The following is an 18,004-nucleotide window of genomic DNA, read 5'->3' as shown; positions in this document are numbered from 1 at the left end:
CAAGAACCTCCTCACGCAGTTGGAATAGATATGAAAATCAAGACCCTTCATGGCTGACAATCAATCAGACTCTGTCCCTACCCCCACCCCACCATTGCCCCCATCCAAGCCCTGGCACTCAGAGCAGCCTTGTGCAAATCTGAGCTCCCTCCAGCCCAGGCTGCACCTGCAGCTTTCAGCTCCTTGGCTCCAACTCCCACCTGCTTTCCTTGGAGAAGGAGCTGCCCGAGACACAGAGGGATGTTCATTTCTTGTCAGCCAACAAAGCCAAGGGAAGGCACAGCTCCATTCAATGCAAAAGTCATTCCTCTGCTGGCTATTAAATCCACTTTGCACAGCAGACAGTCTCAGAGCAATGGAAAACACCTTCTGTGCCCAGCACAGATCCCAAGGTGCCCCCAAAGCTTCCCTGCCCCGATTCTGCCCAGATTTGCTCTTTGCACACACCAGTCACAGGCTGAAGTCAGGAACTCCCTCCATGTCCAGAGGGAGGAAAAGAGGGAAAGTGGATGAAGAGCTCTCCTGTGCAGAGCCAAGGTCCAAGTTCCCCTGCAGTGGGAACCACAACTCATCAGGTTTGTGTCCTTTGGGCTCAGGGCCTGGTGACACTCAGAGGCACAGAAAGGTTTCTTGCCAACAAACACAAGTTGAACATTTGAACAGTTTAATAACCATCACAGCTCTTCCCTCAGTTCTCTGTGATGTCCCAGCAGCATCTGACATGTACCCCATCCCCAAGGGATTTCTGTACAGGAACAGTTTTAGACAAAGACATAAGAAAAGGCAATTCTGTGATAAACAGAATAAAATATAATTCATATTTATTTGAACTTCAGAAAGATTGGCCAACTCCCTGACTTTCAAAGCATGAAACCAGTCCATTGAGGGACACTTGAATGACCAGAAAGCATCTGGAGGAGGAAGTCTAGGTGCAACGGGAAATATATAGATCCACCTGGTCTAAATGAAGAGAGGTCCTTAGACACAGCCATTTAAAAAGGAGAGCTGAAAATACCTGAAAGAAGAGGGAGAGGAAATAATAAACAGGATACTGATGACACAAGTAGACAGGAAGATCAGTATTTCTTCTCCTGCCATCAGTACACTTCCAGGAAATTCCTGTCAACAGAGGGAAAGCTTTGCCATTTCTTTAAAGTACTCAAGTGACCCAGGTAATAAAAATGTGCCTGTATACTAATAAAAAAAGAGGTATTAAAACCTTTGCCTCTTTCCAGGCAGACATCAGCTGTGTACCCATGAACAGGCAGTGCCACTTGTGCCCTGAGGTGCCCAGCTGGGATTGGGTCTCTCAGAGAGGAGCTGAGGGAGAGCAGAGCACCTTGCCAGCTGCAGGTCCCTGCCAGCCCCGCAGGGCTCCTGTGCCATCAACATCTGCTCTGCTCCAGGCTGAAACAGGGCCCAGCACGGTGCCGGGATCATCCGAGAGCTGAGGTGTGTGCTGGAATTCCATGCCCTCGCCATGGCGCAGCAGCCCTGCATTTCCCTGCTCCAGCCTTGGTCTCCAGCACAGCCATGGAGGCTCTTTGGGCTCCTGAGTGTTCCTGCAGCCCCCAAGGGCAGCTGAGCTCTGCCTTTGGCACAGTCAGCCCTGGCCAGCGCAGGCCACGCTCAGCAATTCCTTGTCTGTGCCCGGCCTTGCTGCCAGCCCCGGCAGCGGCTGCGTGGCCCCTTGGTGGCCCTGTGCTGGCCCAGCCATGGTGCCACAGCCCCTGTGCAGGCCCAGCCCAGGACAGGAGCATTGCGGCTGGGAACGGCCCCTGTGCCGTGGTGCCCACGGCAGCCTTGGGGCTCTGTGCCCCATGGCCTCCCTGCTGGGCAGCCTCTGCCAGCTCCTGCCCAGCCCGTGGCACCTGTGGGGCTGCACAGACAGCCCTGCCCCGGGCTCTGCCGGCCTCTGGGCCAGCAGAGAGGCCGGCCAGGGCTGGCCATGGCCGGGAACAGGCCCTGAGCCCCGCAGCAGGATGGAGCTGGGCCACAGCCAAACTCAGCCCAGGCCAAAGCTGGGCTCAGCAGCCAGGGCTGCCAAGGGCTGGGGACAGAGGCTGGCGCTGACAAATGTCCTGGGCCCCCTCCCTGCTGTGTCCATGCCCCCAAGGGCACAGAGCAGCCTCCTCTCTCGGGCACTTGCCTGTTTTCAATGCCTTGCCCAGGCGCTGGCCCTGCCCCACAAGGCCTGGGCTGAGTCCTGCCCCTGCACGCTCAGCCAGGCTGAGATGGACACTGATGGTTTCTGGGCCAGGCTCTCGGAGCCCAGCCCAGCTCCCTGCAAGCTCTGCCAGCTGCCCTGAGCTCTGTGCAGCACCAAGGGCCTCTCCCCAGCACAGCTCAGCCGGCTCTGGCCCCACAGCTCTGCTCAGGCCAGGCTGCTCTGGCCACTGGCCCCACGGCCTCAGCCCCTGCCAAGGGCACAGCAGCAGCTGCAGCTCAGCCAGGACTCAGCCCCAGCCATGGGGGAAGGGGCTTGCCCAAGGCACAAGGAGGCTCCCTGGCTGCCCTGCTCCCCTCGGCCTCAGCTGCTGAGAGCTCTGCAGCCCCTGCTGCCATCCCATCTGCCCAGGCCAGCACAAGAGCCCCGGCCTTGGGGCCCTCCAGAGCTGCTCCTGCTCCAGGCCCAGGGCCCATCCCAGAGCTGGGGCAGCCACAAAGCTCTGCCCATTTCTGCTCATTGCTGCTCTGATGGGGATGGATCCTCAGCCCCGTGGAGGTTGCTGATGAATTTTCCTACTCCAGAGGCTTCTTCTTTCTTGAGTTCTTCACTTCAGGAATTCAGTGAAAAAGGCTCATAAAGATTTATTTAAAACTCCCAAAGAAGAAAAGCCCCTGGGAATAATGGAAGTTTTCAATTCTTCTGTGGTAAATTAGACAGATTTCAGAAGTGAATTCAAAATGAATATATTGTTTTGAAAACTATGCAGAGAAAATGGTTTTGTCCTGTGTTCTTTTCCTGTTTATAGATTGATATTAGCAATGTCCAATTGATATTGACCGCTACCATCTTCCATCTTCTAATGCAGTTTGAGTAGATGCGTATATCAAAAACCTTAATAGCTGACAATCAGTCAGACTCTGTCCCTACCCCCTCCCCACCATTTCCCTCATCCAACCCCTGGCACTCAGAGCAGCTGAGGAATGGAGTCACATCCAGGGCTGTCCCCAGGGCTCAGGACTGGGGCCAGGTCAGTGAAATCTCTTTATTGCTGATATGGACGAGGCCATCGAGGGCACCCTCAGTCAGTTCCAGGTGAGCCCAGGCTGGGTGGGAGTGTGGCTGTGCTGGAGGGCAGGAAGCTCTGCAGAGGGATCTGGACAGGCTGGAGCCATGGGCCCAGGACAATTGGATGAGGTTCACCAAGGCCAAGGGCCGGGTCCTGCCCTGGGCTCACAACCACCCCAAATCCCTGGCCGTGCCCTGCCCCTGATCCCCACAGCCTGTCCTGTTTCCTTCATCCCTGCATTGCCAGGGACTTTCTGGGACAAGGCAGCTCTGCTCTGGGGATGGAGGGAGCTCCAAGTGCCACCACTGGAGTGGGAACCACAACTCATCAGGTTTGTGTCCTTTGGGGGTCAGGAACTGGTGAGACTCAGAGGCACAGAAAGTTTCTCTTCAGGGCCAACAGACCACAGTTGAACAGGACACAATTTAATAACAACCACGCTCTTTCCTGAGCTATGTGCAACGTCCCAGCAGCGTCTGATGACTCCAGCATCTACAAGTGATTTCCATACTAAAATGGATTTTATTATGAAACCACATGGATTTCCATACTAAAATGGAAATTAGTATGGAAATGTGGTTCTGTGATAGATATAAACACAATTAAGTTCTTGTATCAGGATGCTCGTTCTGGAGTGGGGGAAAAACAGCTCAAACAATTCCTGATTTGCAAAGCTGTCAGTGGTGGATGGAGAAGGGAGGTCAGGCTGCTTTTGGTGTTGAGGAAATGCTGAAACCAGCCTGACTCATTTCATCTCCTCCTGCCCTGGCTGATCTCCCCTCTTTCCCCTTCCACCCATTGGCTTTTGTCTCCCACCAGGCCCCCGGTGAAGAGCCTGGCTCTGTGTTCTGCATCCCCTCCTCGCTGGCACTGCCAGGCTGGGATGAGGAGCCCCTCAGCCTTCCCTGCTCCGGGCTGGACAAGCCCAGCTCCCTCAGCCTCTGCTCACAGCCCAAGGGCTCCAGCCCCACCTTGGAGGCCCTTCCCTAAGCCTGCTCCAGCTGCCAGACATCTTTCTGGGGAAAGATTGGGTTCCTGGGGAACCCAACCCAGGCCACAGGGACCTGGATAATCCATGCCCTTGATGTCCTGGTCACACAGCCCTGGCCCCTTTTCCCCGTGTCAGGCTCTGGGCTGGATCCTGTGGAACATCCTTTGGTGGAGGCTGTGGCTCCAGGTGGACCGGGGGGATAGCGGGGGACAGGGACCCCACTGGGCATGAACAGCATTGGAGTTGTTGGGAGAAACTGTGGGGGGGAGCTGGGGTGGAGTGACCAACCCAGTGACCTCACAGAGCCCTCCTGGGACAGTGACAGTGACCTGTCACACAGCCCCTCTGTGATGTCACAGCCCATTCTCTAATGTCACACAGCTGGTCTCTGATGTTCCAGCCAACTCTGTGATGTCACATTCTGCTTTTTGATGTCAGACCTCTGCCCTGTGATGTCACATCCAGCTCTGTGATGTCGCAGAGAGAGTCTATGATGTGGCAGGTGCTCAATGACCTCACATAGCCCACTCTGTGATTTCATAGCCCACTCTGTGACCTCATGTTACCAGATGATAAATGTCTCCATCAGGTGAGCTGACACCTGGAGCTTGTTCTCCAAAACCCCAGGCCTATGGAAACCACACAATGCCCATTGTGTGAGAAGGGGAGCTGGAAGTTCACCAGCCTCAGTGTCCTGCCAGCTCAGCCAGGCCCACGGGAACATTGGGGTCCACGACCACCAGGGACCACCAGAGAAACCCCCAGGACAGAAGAGAGCATGGGTAAAGGGGAGGGGAAATATGCTAATGATTTTGGGGAAATGATTATCAGATGTATGTTTAGTCCAGGACAATCAATGAATATGTGTGCAAAATACAGAATATGAACAGAAACTTTCCTGTACTCAGCATGCTCGGCTTTGGGAGGAGCTATCCCCCGTGCATCCGGCTGAATAAAGAATGCTGCTTCTTAATGCTGCACTGGTGTGAAGGAGTTTTCTGTTTCACCGAATTTTTGGTAACTCCCACTCCCAAGGAAAGCTCTGTCTCCTGCTGCTCACAAACAGAGAAGGGCTGGTGGCAGATGTGGGGGTCGGAGGCCGCCTGGGGCACAGTGACCATGTAATAATTAAGTTTTCAATGTTCTGTGAAAGAAGGAGGGGCAGCAACAAAACTTCCACACTGGAATTAGGCAGGGCAGACTTTGGCCAATTTAGGATGTTGATCTGGGGAGTAGCAAATCAGGTACTGATTTTTTATGGGAAACAGCTTTTAGAAACAAAGGGGTCCAGGAAGGATGGACACATTTCAAGAAAGTAATCTTAAGGGGAAAGGAGCAGCTTGTCCCAGTGTGGCAAAAGATGAGCTGGTGATGGAAATGACTGGCCTGACTGTCCATGGAGATTTTGTGGGAACTCTGGGGAAAAAACAGGGTGCACTAACTTCGGACAGAAGGTCAGGCAACTTGGGAAGTGTTTAAGGATGTTGTTAGGTCATGCAGAAAGAAAAGCTGAGCGGTGAAATCTCATTTAGAGCTTAACCTGGCCACTTCTGTGAAAAATAATAGAAAATGTTTCTGTAAATAAATTAATAGAAAAAGGTGGGATAAGGAGAACCTCTGCTCTTTATTGGATGCAGTGGAGAATAGAGTAACTAAAGATAAGGAAAAGGCTGAGCTACTTAACACCTTGTTTGTCTCAATTTTCAATATATGGATAGACTGTCCTCAGGACAAGAGTTCTGAGCTGGCAGATGTGGTCAGGGATCCATCCTAGTGGGATGAGGGAGCTGGTGGATGAGCTCCCCAAGCTGCTCTCCATCATTTCCCATCAGTCCTGGCTCAGCAGGGAGGTGCCAGAGCACTGGAGGTGCCAGTGTGAGCCCATCGCCAAGAAGGGCTGGAAGGAGGATCTGGGGAACTCCAGGCCTGTCAGCCTGACCTCGGTGCCCGGCAAGGTTCTGGAACAGATCACCTTGAGAGCCATCACAGGGCACCCACAGGATGGCCGAGGCCTCAGAGCCAGCCAGTGTGGATTTAAGAGGGGCAGGTTCTGCCTGAGCAACCTGATCTCCTTTTATCACCAGATGACCCAGCTGTGGATGTGGGAAAGGCTGGGGATGTGTCCATCTGCACTTCAGCAAAGCCTTTGACGCTGTCTCTGACAGCATTCCCTGGAAAAGCTGCAGCCCACGGCTTGGGCAGGTTCCCTCCTGGCTGGGAGATGGAAGAGCTGGCTGGAGGCTGGGCCCAGAGAGTGGTGGGGATGGTGCTGCATCCAGCTGGGGTCCAGTCCCTGCTGCTGTCCCCCAGGGGTCTGTGCTGGGCCCAGTCCTGTTTCGCATCTTCACTGATGATCTGGCTGAGGGGATCGAGCCCACCATCACCAAATTTGCAGATGACACCAAGCTGGTTGTGAGTGTGGATCTGCTGGAGGGCAGGACAAGAAGACACAGCCTTGAGCTGCACCAGGGGAGGTTGAGGCTGGACAAGAGGAAGAAGTTCTTCACAGAAAGGGTGAGTGGGCATTGGAATGGGCAGGCCAGGGGGGAGGTGGCAGAGTCACTGTCCCTCTGCAGTGGCACTTAGTGGCATGTCTGGGTGACAAGGTGGTATTAGGGTACTGGTTGGACTTGATCTCCAAGGTCTTTTCCAACCTATTTGATTCTGTCATTCTGTGATGATTGGGACACTCTGGGGCTACTGTGACACTGCAGGACCTCGTGGCACTGAGAGCACCAGAGTGACACTGTGCAGCCCCATAGAACCAGGGCTCCATTGTGGTGCTCTGGGGCCAAATGGAACCAGGGAGTCCCCCGTGACCCTGGGTCCTCGTGGAACCACAGAGGCCATTGTGACACTGCGGGGCCTGGTGGAACCCAGGGGTTTCACCATTTGGACTCTGCGAAACCAAGGAGAGCATTGGGTGAGTCCAGGGCCCAGTGGAACCAAGGGGCCGTTCTGACACTGCGGGGCCTCACGGAACCAAGGGGACATTGTGACACTGCAGGACCTTGTGTAACCAAGGGGCCACTGTGACACTCTGGGGCCTCAAGGAATCTGGAAGGCCGTTGTGACACTGTGTGGCCTCGTGGAAACAAGGAGTCCATTGTGACGCTGAGGGGACTTGTGGAACCACAGAGAGCATTGTGACAGTGTGGGACCTCATGTGACCATGGGGACTTTGTGACACCCTGGGGCCCCATGGAACCAAGGGGCCACTGTGAAACTGCGGCACCAACGAGAACATTGTGACACTGTGAAGCCCCATGGAACCAAGGAGTCCATTGTCACATTTTGGGGCCCCATGGAAGCAAGGAGACCAGTGTGAGAGTGCAGGGCCTGGTGTAACCAAAGGGACATTGTGACACTGAGGGGCCCCTTGGAACCAAGGACATCTTTGCAGATGACACACAGCTGGATGTGAGTGTTGATCTGGGGGAGGGTAGGAGGGCTCTGCACAGGGCCCTGGACAGGCTGGATCCAGGGCCCAAATCCAACAAGGTCAGGTTTAACAAGTCCAAGTGCCGGGTCCTGCACTTTGGACACAACAACTCCTGCAGCGCTCCAGGCTGGGGACAGAGGGGCTGGAGAGCAGCCAGGCAGAAAGGGACCTGCAGGGACTGATGGACAGCAGGCTGGACATGAGCCAGCCGTGTGCCCAGGTGGCCAAGAAGGCCAATGGCTCCTGGCCTGGATCAGGAATGGTGTGGCCAGCAGGAGCAGAGCTGCTGTGCCAGCACTGATCTGCCCCCAGCTCTGCACACAGACATTGCTGCTGCAGCTCCAGAGAAGGCAACAAAAGGGCATCTCTGCAGAAAACTCTGCTGGGAGATCCTTGAGTTCCTTTAAAGCCACGAAGAGCACAGCCCCTCATGGACACAGTCTGTGGGCACAGGGAAGGTGGAGGCAAACAAAATGAGAAATGGCACAAGGAGCGACATTTCTTTATTCATCTAAATATTTAAAATCAAAACTAAGAAAAAGAAGCTCCAACATGAAACCAACAAGATTTATGAAAGATGACTTTTATTGTAAGTGATTGGCAGTAATTGGCCTGTGGTTTAATGTACCTGAGACCATCCAGTCATCAGTCTCCACACTGCAGCCTTGAGCTCCTGGTTCCTCAGGCTGTAGATGAGGGGGTTCAGGGCTGGAGGCACCACCGAGTACAGAACTGACAGGGCCAGATCCAGAGATGGGGAGGAGATGGAGGAGGGCTTCAGGTAGGTAAATGCCCCAGTGCTGATAAACAGGGAGACCACAGCCAGGTGAGGGAGGCAGGTGGAAAAGGCTTTGTGCCGTCCCTGCTCAGAGGGAATCCTCAGCACAGCCCTGAAGATCTGCACATAGGAGAAAACAATGAACACAAAACAACCAAATGCCAAACACACACTAACAGCAAGAAGCCCAAGTTCCCTGAGATAGGATTTGGAGCAGGAGAGCTTGAGGATCTGTGGGATTTCACAGAAGAACTGGCCCAGGGCATTGCCACGGCACAGAGGCAGGGAAAATGTATTGGCCGTGTGCATGAGAGCATTGAGAAAGGCACTGGCCCAGGCAGCTGCTGCCATGTGGGCACAAGCTCTGCTGCCCAGGAGGGTCCCGTAGTGCAGGGGTTTGCAGATGGACACGTAGCGGTCGTAGCACATGATGGTCAGGAGGGAAAACTCTGCTGAGATGAAGAGCATAAAGAAAAAGAGCTGAGCAGCACATCCTTTGTAGGAGATGGTGCTGGTGTCCCAGAGGGAATTGTGCATGGCTTTGGGGACAGTGGTGCAGATGGAGCCCAGGTCGCTGAGGGCCAGGTTGAGCAGGAAGAAGAACATGGGCGTGTGCAGGTGGTGGCCGCAGGCTACGGCGCTGATGATGAGGCCGTTGCCCAGGAGGGCAGCCAGGGAGATGCCCAGCAAGAGGCAGAAGTGCAGGAGCTGCAGCTGCCGCGTCTCTGCCAGTGCCAGCAGGAGGAAGTGGCTGATGGAGCTGCTGTTGGACATTTGCTGCCTCAGGACATGGTTTCCTGCTGAGGAGAAAAATACAGGACTGCATCAGGCCACACTTCTAGGAGGAAAATATATTGCATATCTCATAGTAATTCAGCTTTCAGGGTTGCTCTTTTCAGGATCACTTCTCTGCATTCTCCGCACCTGGGCTCTGGGTTTTGCAGGCACTGAGAGCAGGGACTCACAAATGGGCTCAGGAGGATTCCTTCTTCTTGTGCAGTGAGAGGCAACTGAGAATGCTGGCTTATCTCCAATTAAATCGACTTGTGAGACACCAAAAAGCTTTTCAGCTCTGCTGTTTGCAATTTTCCCATCTAAAGAACTGAGCTGAGGGAGTTCCTTGTATTTGTTCATCCAGCTGCAGCTGCCACAGTTAGGAGTGGCTGTGGGTGTTTGAAATCCCTGACATTTCTAATGCACTGCAGGTGAAATTGTGTGGGTGTGAGAGGCACAGGGATGGTCTCTCAGTGCAGGGACAAGGGAGCAGCTCTGGCCATCAGGGCTGTTCTCAGCTGCCCCTTGCTGGCAGCTTTGAGCTGAAGGAGAGGCAGCCAGAGGAGTTCCCCTAGAGAGAACCAGGGCAGTGCTGAGAGCAGAGGGCTCTGGGCTCACAAAGCAGATGGACAGAGTCCTCGCTTTCCCTCAGGGTGCCTCACTGGGATCTCAGCTGTCTCCTGCCAGGCTGGTGCACAGAGGGATCATTGCAGCTGCCCAGGTGCAGCTGCCCAGCAGCATTTCCCTGGCCCTACCACTGAGCTGTCTGCTCCATGGGGATCCCAGGCAGCCCAGAGACAGCACGGGAGAGCTGTGCCCTTCTGGAGGGCACCTGCAGGCCTGCAGGACACCCAGGGAATCAGCTGAATGGCCCCTGAGGGCACCTGGGCACTCTGCTCACACAGACACATCTTCCCAGCAGCATCCAAAGGATCCCTGCCTGGACGGGCACCTGCCACCCCCAAACCCTGGCACTGCCTTAGAAAACCCAATGGTGGCAACAAGGACAGCACAGGCACCTGGGCATGGCACTGAAATGTCACACTGCTCCTGCCAGGGGAGGAGGGACACTGAGACTGATGGAAATCAGGGGCTTGTCCTTCCTTGCCTGGGCTCTGGCTGCTGCAGGGGCAATGCACGAGCCCCTGTGGGATGAGGGCAGGGGCTCTGCTTAGGGTGGGAAAGGAGCCCGGGGAGGAGCTGCTGGGGGAAGGTGTCTGAGCCACAGGGACAGCAGGGAGGTGCCACATCCCCCTGCCCAGCATTTGTGGCAGCAGCTCCCTGTCCCTCCCTGCCCGTGTCTCTGCTGAGGGGAGCTGTTCCTGCCAGCAGCGTCTCCCTGTGCCCAGCTCCGCTCCCTGCCAGGGCTCACAGAGCCCATCCCCACCCCACGGCCCCGGGGCAGCTCTGCCTGGGCAGGGACCTGTCCTGTGCCTCTGAGGGGGCAGCAGGGAAGCCCCGCTCTGGAGCTTGTTCTGCTCCACAGCAGGACATCCAGGAGAGCCACCCTGACAGGTCCTGTCAGTGCTGGCATTGTCAGAGACACTTCCAGGAACTCACCTGCATTGCTCTGCAGCCTGAGACTCACCGTGTCCAGGGGCTGTGCAGATTTCTCCCCTGATGGGGACTCGCCTGTCCTCCCACCGCAGCCTACCTTTAACCTCGTTCTCACTGCTGCTGCCTGCCCTTGCTGCCTGCAGGAACTGCCCTGTCTGCCCTATGGCCACCTCCTCTGCACCAGAGGAACTGGGAGAGCTCTTGCAAAAGAACATGGAAACTGTGGGATGGGCCAGCCTTAGGAGATCCCTCCAGGAATGGAAGTTTAACATTCCTAGAGACAGAGAATTATTCATTCAAACCCTGTGAAGATTTCTCCCCTAGCAAGGGCTCAGTCACTCTCCCAGCCCAGGCTTCCTCTCCTCTCTCTGTGCCTCTGGGCTGTGCCCACGCTGGCTGCAGGCAGTGCCCCAGCCCTGCTGGGCTGGGAGAAGAGCTGCTCATCCAGAGAAATGTGCTTTTGAAGCTCTGCTTGCTTACCAGCATCACCCTCTGTGCCAGGAGCCCGGCCCAGCTCAGCAGCACAGACACAGCACAAGGACTTGAATGAGCCTCTGGGGCTTTGTGCTCAGGCCCTGAACATCAGGCCCTGAGAGGGAGCTGCAGAAACCTCTCCAGAACTCCAAGTCAGAATTAAACTCCAAAGTTTCTTTGACTTTTAATGGGTCCCAGTGAGGGACACAAGTGAGAAAGTGTCCCCAGGCCCCAGGCAGAGCAGAGAACTGGAAGCAGTGATGACAGGTGGGGACAAAGAGAAGCCAAGTCTTGGTGGCCTGGGGCACAGCAGGGTCTGTGCCACCAGAGGCTGTGAGGAGACACCTTGTCCTGAGGCCCTGGGGCCTCCTGGCACAGCCCCAGCCAGGCTGGGCACTGTCAGCCCCTTGTCCTGCCCTCAGCATCCCCCCCTAGCCCACATCCCAGTGGCCTCAAGGATCTGCTGGAAGGAGTCCCTGGGGAGCCTTGCTCAGCAATGGCCCTGGGGGCTCCACAATGCTCCCAGGGACTGCAGGTTTTTCAAAGGACTTTGGCTTTGGCTTTTGCCTTGCAGTCTCTGAGAGCTTTCTGCAATCATGGCCTCCAACTATCTGCTGTAATTAGTCCCTGGAGAGGCTTTGTCAGGAACAACACTCAGTGGGGCTCATTAATGCTTCACGGTACTCAGTTCTTTTAAGGTACTTGGTGTTTCCCTTTTGCTACAGACTCTGTGAGAGGTTTGTGCAATCATGGCCCCAATTATCTGCTTTAACGAGTCCCTTGAGAGCTTTGTACTGACACTCAGTGGGGCTCATTAATGCTTTGAGATACTCAACTTTTTCCAGGTACTTTGGATTTTCCTTTTCATACTGAGAGGTTTTTGTGCCATTTTGAATCTCTGAGAGGTTTTTGTGCCATCCTGGCCTCCAATTCTCTCCTCCAAGGAGTCCATGAGGAGCCTGTGTTGGGGATGGACCTCAGTGGGTCCCATTAATGCTTTGAGACACTTTGGGGTTTTCCTCTGCTTTTGACTCCTGGAATGTTTTGTGCAATCTCCTCTCAGGCCCTGAGGTTCCAGGGCTCAGCTCCAAATGCACCACGGGGCTCATTAGGATCAAGCAAGTCCTGACAAACCATGGCTCTGCCTTGATTTCCCTCTGCTCTAGTGCAGTTCATTTTTTCACCAATTTGAGATTTCTCGGCCAATGCATCAATTGGTGTGGTGGGTTCAGTGCTGGCTAATTACCAGTGCACTCACTAGAATATACCTACTCATTTCCTGCTCTGAGATAGGATTAGGAGAAAGGCAACATGGGCTCAAAACTTTAAAAATGTATAAAGAAAAGTTTAGAATAGTAAGTAATATAAAGAGTTATAAGAATATAACCAAAAGTTTCAGAACACTTCCTCTCTCCATACAACCTGACAATGAAAATAGACAAAACCTAAAATTTTCAGTCACTTTACCACCTCTAGAATAGTCTTTCTTCTGTTCACGTAGGGAGAGAAGTTCCTGTTTTTAATGTTATGGAGACTTGCCCACAAGGAAACAGTTCTCTCATGGCTTTTCATTTGCACAAACAGCAGCTGCCTGGAAAAATCTGCAATTGTGAGTTCCCTCCCATTTTTTCACAGCTTTTCCCACAGCTGTGTTTATGGGCCATGTCAACTTACGGGATATTAGTTTAAAGATGAGCTGTTTAAGAGCAAAGGTTTTCTTCATCTATTTCTGAAATCATCTTCATCTCTGGGAACAGAGGTCTTCTTCTTCTTTCCCTGAGGGCACAGGGTCTCATCACTCTGCTCCCTTTCTCTGTTCAAACTTCTCATGGGATCACAGCTACTTCAACATTTACTTACTTTAGCATGGAGGTCTTTGCTGAACAAGTCATCTCCCCATACTTTTCAATGCATTATAGGGAAAAAGAGAGTCTGATGTATCAATTCCATCCTTCTCCACAGTTTGGAGGTTTGTGCAGCGTCTGCGCTGGGGCTTTGTCAGGCTGGGCGGCGCTGGGGGCAGGGCCAGGATCTCAGCAGCCAGGCCAGAGCAGAGCAGCAGCACGGCCGGGGCCGATGGCTTCTCCTGGCCCTGCCCGCTGGTTGCGGGCCAAGCCCAAGGGCGGCAGAAGCTTGGCCGAGCCGGCCCGGCCCGGGGCTGCTCCTGGGGCCCGGCGGATCCTGGCTGGGCCCGGGCTGGCGGCGGGGCAGGGCTCGGCAGCGGCCAGATGTCAGCAAGCGCAGCCACGGCCCGGCCCGGCCTCGGCCCCGCGGCCTCCCCTCCCCTGCCCGGCAGCCGATGGGGCCTGGCGGGCTCCCTGGGAAGGGGCCCGGCCCCACGGCAGGAGCCGCCCGGCCCGCCCCGGCCCAGACGGGGGCTGGCCCGGCCTTGGCACCTCTGTGCTGGCCAGAAGGGAAAGAGACCCAGCCAGGCTTCTTCATCTTTAAATTGTGTCTTCACAGAGGCGTGTGCAGTTTCCTTAGTGCTTTAACAGATTGTCAATTCTCAAAGCTAATTACTGATTGGTTTTTTTTGTCAGACACAGAAGAAACTGCTAACAGCTTCTCTCAGGACATCACTTGTGTGATGCAAAACCACCACAACAGCACAGAGCACAGAGCTCATTTGTCCATATGTAGTGGTCATGTGCCTGAGGCCTCAAAATCCCACCTTGGGAGATCTCTCCCTCTCCAAGGTGTTTCCACATGAAAACATTCAGCTCATAGTCTAAGAAAATCACTAGAGAAGAGGGCCAGCCTGACCTGCCTGTCCTGGCAACTTTTGTCTGGGAGCAATCCTTGGATATAGGGAATTTGGGAGGCCAAATTCTAATTTTGGCCATGGACCCTGGACAAGAAATCCAGTTTTCGATAGGAAGGAAGGAACAGAGCCTCAGTGTTTCCCAGGTGGATGAGAGGTGACCATCAGAAGGCAAGGCCAGCTACAGCTGGCAGGTTTTTTCCTGGGAGATACCCTTGCATACAGGAAATTTTTTAGGGAGGGTACCGATTTTGGCACTGGGCTTCTGAGAAGACGGACATTTCTTTTCCATAGCAAGGAAAGCATGGAGCCCCAGTGCTGCAGGAGCTGATGAGAGGCAGCCCTTGGCATTCCAAGATCAGCCAGACCTGTCAGGTGGCCCCTGGGAGGCCAAGCCAGCCAGACCTGTTCCATGTTCCCTCGGTTCCATGGGGCCCCACAGTGTCCCAATGGTCCCTTGCTTCCAGGAGGCCCTGAGGTGTCACAATGCCCCCTTGGTGACATGAGGCCCTGAAGGGTCCTCATGGTCTCCATGGTTCCATCAGGCCCCACAGAGTCATGATGGTCTCTGGGTCCATGAAGCCCCGCTGTGTCACCATGGCCCCTTGGTTCCATGGGCTCCAGGGGTGCCACAATGATCCCCTTGGTTCCATGAGGTGCCCACAGTGTCACAGGGATCTCCATGGGAAGGAAAGAACCGAGCCCCAGTGTGGCAGGGGCAGCCACCAGAGGCCAAGGCCAGCCAGACTTGATGGTAGTGGCAGAATTTGCCTGGGATCAACCCTTGGATATAGGGAATTTGGGAGGTGGAACCCCAATTTTGGCCATTTCTGCATTGGTAAAAGGACGGTTCTTTTCCATAGGAAGGAAAGCACGGAGCACAAGTGTTTCAGGGGCAGAAGAGGAGAGAGGTGGCTCCTGAGAGGCTGAGCCAGCCAGACCTGTCTATCCTGACAGCTTTTGTCACTGAGAAATCCTTGGATCTAGGGAATTCTGGAGGAGGATTCCCAGCTTTGGCCATGGGCATCTGGTCGAGATGGATGGTTTTTCCCATAGGAAAGAAAACCACAAAGCCCAGGTGTTTTGGAAGAAGATGAGAGGTGGTCACCATAGGCCAAGAGAGTCAGATCTGTCTTTCCTGGCACCTTTCATCTGGGAGGAATCCTTGGATGCACAGAGTTTTGGAGGTGGAATCTCAGTTTTGGCCATGGGCACCTGGGCAGGAAGAAGAGTTCTTTTCATCAGGAAGGAAAGCACAAAGCCCCAGTGTTTCAAAGGCAGATAGGAATCAGCTCTTTGGAAACCAAGGCCAGCCAGACTTGTCTCTCCTGGAAGCTTTCATCTGGGAGAAATCCTTGGATATAGGGAATCCTGGAGGCGGATTCCCAACTTTGGCCATGGGTGCCTGGATGTGGAAGGTGCTTTTTTCCCTTAAGAAAGAAAAGCACATGGTCCCAGTGTCCCAAAGGCAGATGAGAGGTGGCCCCTGGGTGGCCAAGCCAGCCAGACCTGTCTGTCCTGGCAGATTTCATCGGGGAACAATCTTTGCGTAGAAGCAAAATAAGAGGAGGAATCCAAATTTTGGCCGTGGGCACCTGGAGGAGAAGGACAGTTCTTTCCACAGGAAGGAGAGCACAGAGCCCCAGTGCCCCAGGGGCTGACAAGCAGCAGCCCTTGGCATGCCAAGGTCAGCTGGACCTGTCAGGTGGCCCCCAGGTGGCCCAGCCAGCCAGGCCTTGATGCCTTGAGAGGCCACCTAGAGCAGAGGCTGGACAGTGTGACAGGAATAAAGGAGGGATTTATTGAAAAGGCCTTCAAAGGATCCACCTTGGGCAGTCCAAGGGCCTGGCTGAGGGTACACCCAGGATGGACGACAGGTCACACGTTTGCACACTTTTATAAGTTTTGGTTCATTTCCATATTGGGGTTAATGGTCCAATTACACCTTCAGGTTGTGCAGTCCCACCCTCCCAGTCTGCTCTCCTCAATTCGCTGTTGTTTTCACTTTTTGGGCTGAAGCTGCAGCGGTGTCCTTGGTTCTCGGGCTGGAAAAGGATTGTTTTGTCTGACTGCACTGTGAAGAGAACTTGCTGACACTCTGCATGAAGTTCAGAGTTACAGACTGATGCAGTGCAGAATCTGGAAAATATGAAAGCTAAAACTTCAGGCATCAGCCTGTCCCATGTTCCCTTGGTTCCATGGGGACCCACAGTGTCACAATGGCTCCTCCGTGACACTCTGGGCTGCACAGTGTCACCCTGGGCCCTCGGTTCCATGGGAGTTTCACAATGATCTCCTCTGGTTCCACGAGGTCCCCAGAGTGTCACAACTGCCCTATGGCTCCATGAGGTTCCCCAGTGTCACCAGGGTGTCCCTGGACCTGCATTGTCACAATTGACCCATGGTTCCATGAGGTTCCCCAGTGTCACCAGGGTGTCCTTGGACCTGCATTGTCACACTGACCCATGGCTCCATGAGGTTCCCCAGTGTCACCGTGGTCGCTGTCAGAGGCTGGATGAGATCGATGTCCCGAGACACCTTGGGTTGAGCTGTCAATCAGTCACACAGCTGGGACAGCGCTAACCCAGCTCTGAACGCCCGAGCAATCACAAGCCCCAGCTGGGGGGAGGCCCACGAAGGCCCAGGGGCTTAAAACCAAGGAGCACAAGGTCAGGCCCTGCTATGGACTCTGCCTTCCCCTGGGGTTTGTGTCTCAGCCACACTGGAACCCCAGGAGCTGGGAGCCACAGGTGTGTCTTTCTGTGGAGCTTCTGTCTTTCTGTCTCTCTCTCTCTCCTTTCCTTCTAATGCTCTTTCTATGGAACATTTTTGGGTACCTGAACAACTGAAGTGTTTAAGGCTTTCCAGGCTAAATGGGCTGAGTGAATGAAGTTACTGCTATGACAAGTGTTTTACATTTGATGGGATGTTGTATTAAATGCTTTTCCAAAGTTTCCTGTTTTGCTGTACTTTGCCAGGAAAATTTTGTGGGCTCCCAAATGGGCGCTGAGGGGCACTTGGGGATCCTGGAGGGTCTGGGGGACACTTATGGGACAGATGGGGGCGGATACCGGGGGGTTCTTTGGGGCGCGGGGCATGACGGGAGTTGTAGTCCAGGCCCCAATGGGGCTCTATTGGGCTGCAGAGCATGACGGGAGTTGTAGTCCCAGCCCCAATGGGCCTCCACTGGGCCGCAGAGCATGATGGGAGTTGTAGGCAGAAGAAATGATGGTGCTGACCCCAGGCACCGCCTCCAAAGCCAGGATCCCTGGTACTGATTGGTTGGGGGAAGTGATGGGCGGGAGCCTCAGCAAATGGGAGGCAGCGGAGGCGGGAACAGCCCATTCAACCCCTCCAGTCCCTCCCAGCACAGCCCAGTTCATCCCCAGTACAGCCCAGTACAACCCCAGTGCCCCTCCAGTCCCTCCCAGTACAGCCCAGTCCCTCCCAGTACACCTGAGTTCATTCCCAGGCCCTTCCAGTTCCCCCCAGTGCCATCCACAGTCCGCTCCAGTGTCCCCCAGTCTTCCCCACAGCGTTCCCGCCCATTGCGGGGCAGCGGCGCAGACGGAATGTCCTGCGGCCCAAACCTCCTGCTCCTGCCACACAGCGCCCAGCGCTCTCCCCCTCCTCTCCCAGCACGGCACAAATTCCAGCTCGGAGGAGGCTTCCCCACAGAGGGCTCCGGCTCCTGCTCCAGCCTGAGTGTCCCTGCAGAGGAACAGGGCATCTTCCAGGCACTTCCACAAGCTCAGGCTTCCCATTCCATGGGGAATCTGGGATGGAAATGGCCTTTTTCAGAAAGACAAATGCAGAGGAGATGGATTAGAAATTATTAGGAAAAAGTGACCCTTCTTCCAGACAAAGTCCACCAAGTCATTGCCTGCATTTCTCCTTTTCAGATTCTTTCAGTCATCTCCTGAGAGGTCCAGCTTGTTCTGCTGCTTTCCATGAACTGATTGTGCTCTTGATTTATATCAGTGCATGAGAT

General features: G+C 54.5%; 1 protein-coding gene and 2 pseudogenes across 1 annotated transcript; 1 reads left to right on the top strand and 2 right to left on the bottom strand.

The window, feature by feature from the left end:
* Positions 1–18,004, bottom strand: part of LOC128820667 (uncharacterized) — a 2,212,279-nt pseudogene that overhangs the window by 868,690 nt on the left and 1,325,585 nt on the right.
* The window catches only part of LOC128820669 (uncharacterized), a 1,091,286-nt pseudogene that overhangs the window by 748,097 nt on the left and 325,185 nt on the right, over positions 1–18,004 (top strand).
* LOC128820712 (olfactory receptor 14J1-like) lies at positions 7,413–9,551 on the bottom strand. The gene has a single exon (XM_054001530.1). It carries the CDS (start codon positions 9,219–9,221, stop codon positions 8,289–8,291), a length of 933 nt encoding a protein of 310 aa, XP_053857505.1. The 5' UTR covers positions 9,222–9,551; the 3' UTR covers positions 7,413–8,288.

This window comes from Vidua macroura, chromosome 30, assembly GCF_024509145.1.
Source record: "Vidua macroura isolate BioBank_ID:100142 chromosome 30, ASM2450914v1, whole genome shotgun sequence".
Classification (NCBI taxonomy): Eukaryota; Metazoa; Chordata; class Aves; order Passeriformes; family Viduidae; genus Vidua; species Vidua macroura.
Note: the sequence above shows the minus strand (reverse complement) of the source record. Positions and strands in the feature narration are given on the sequence as shown.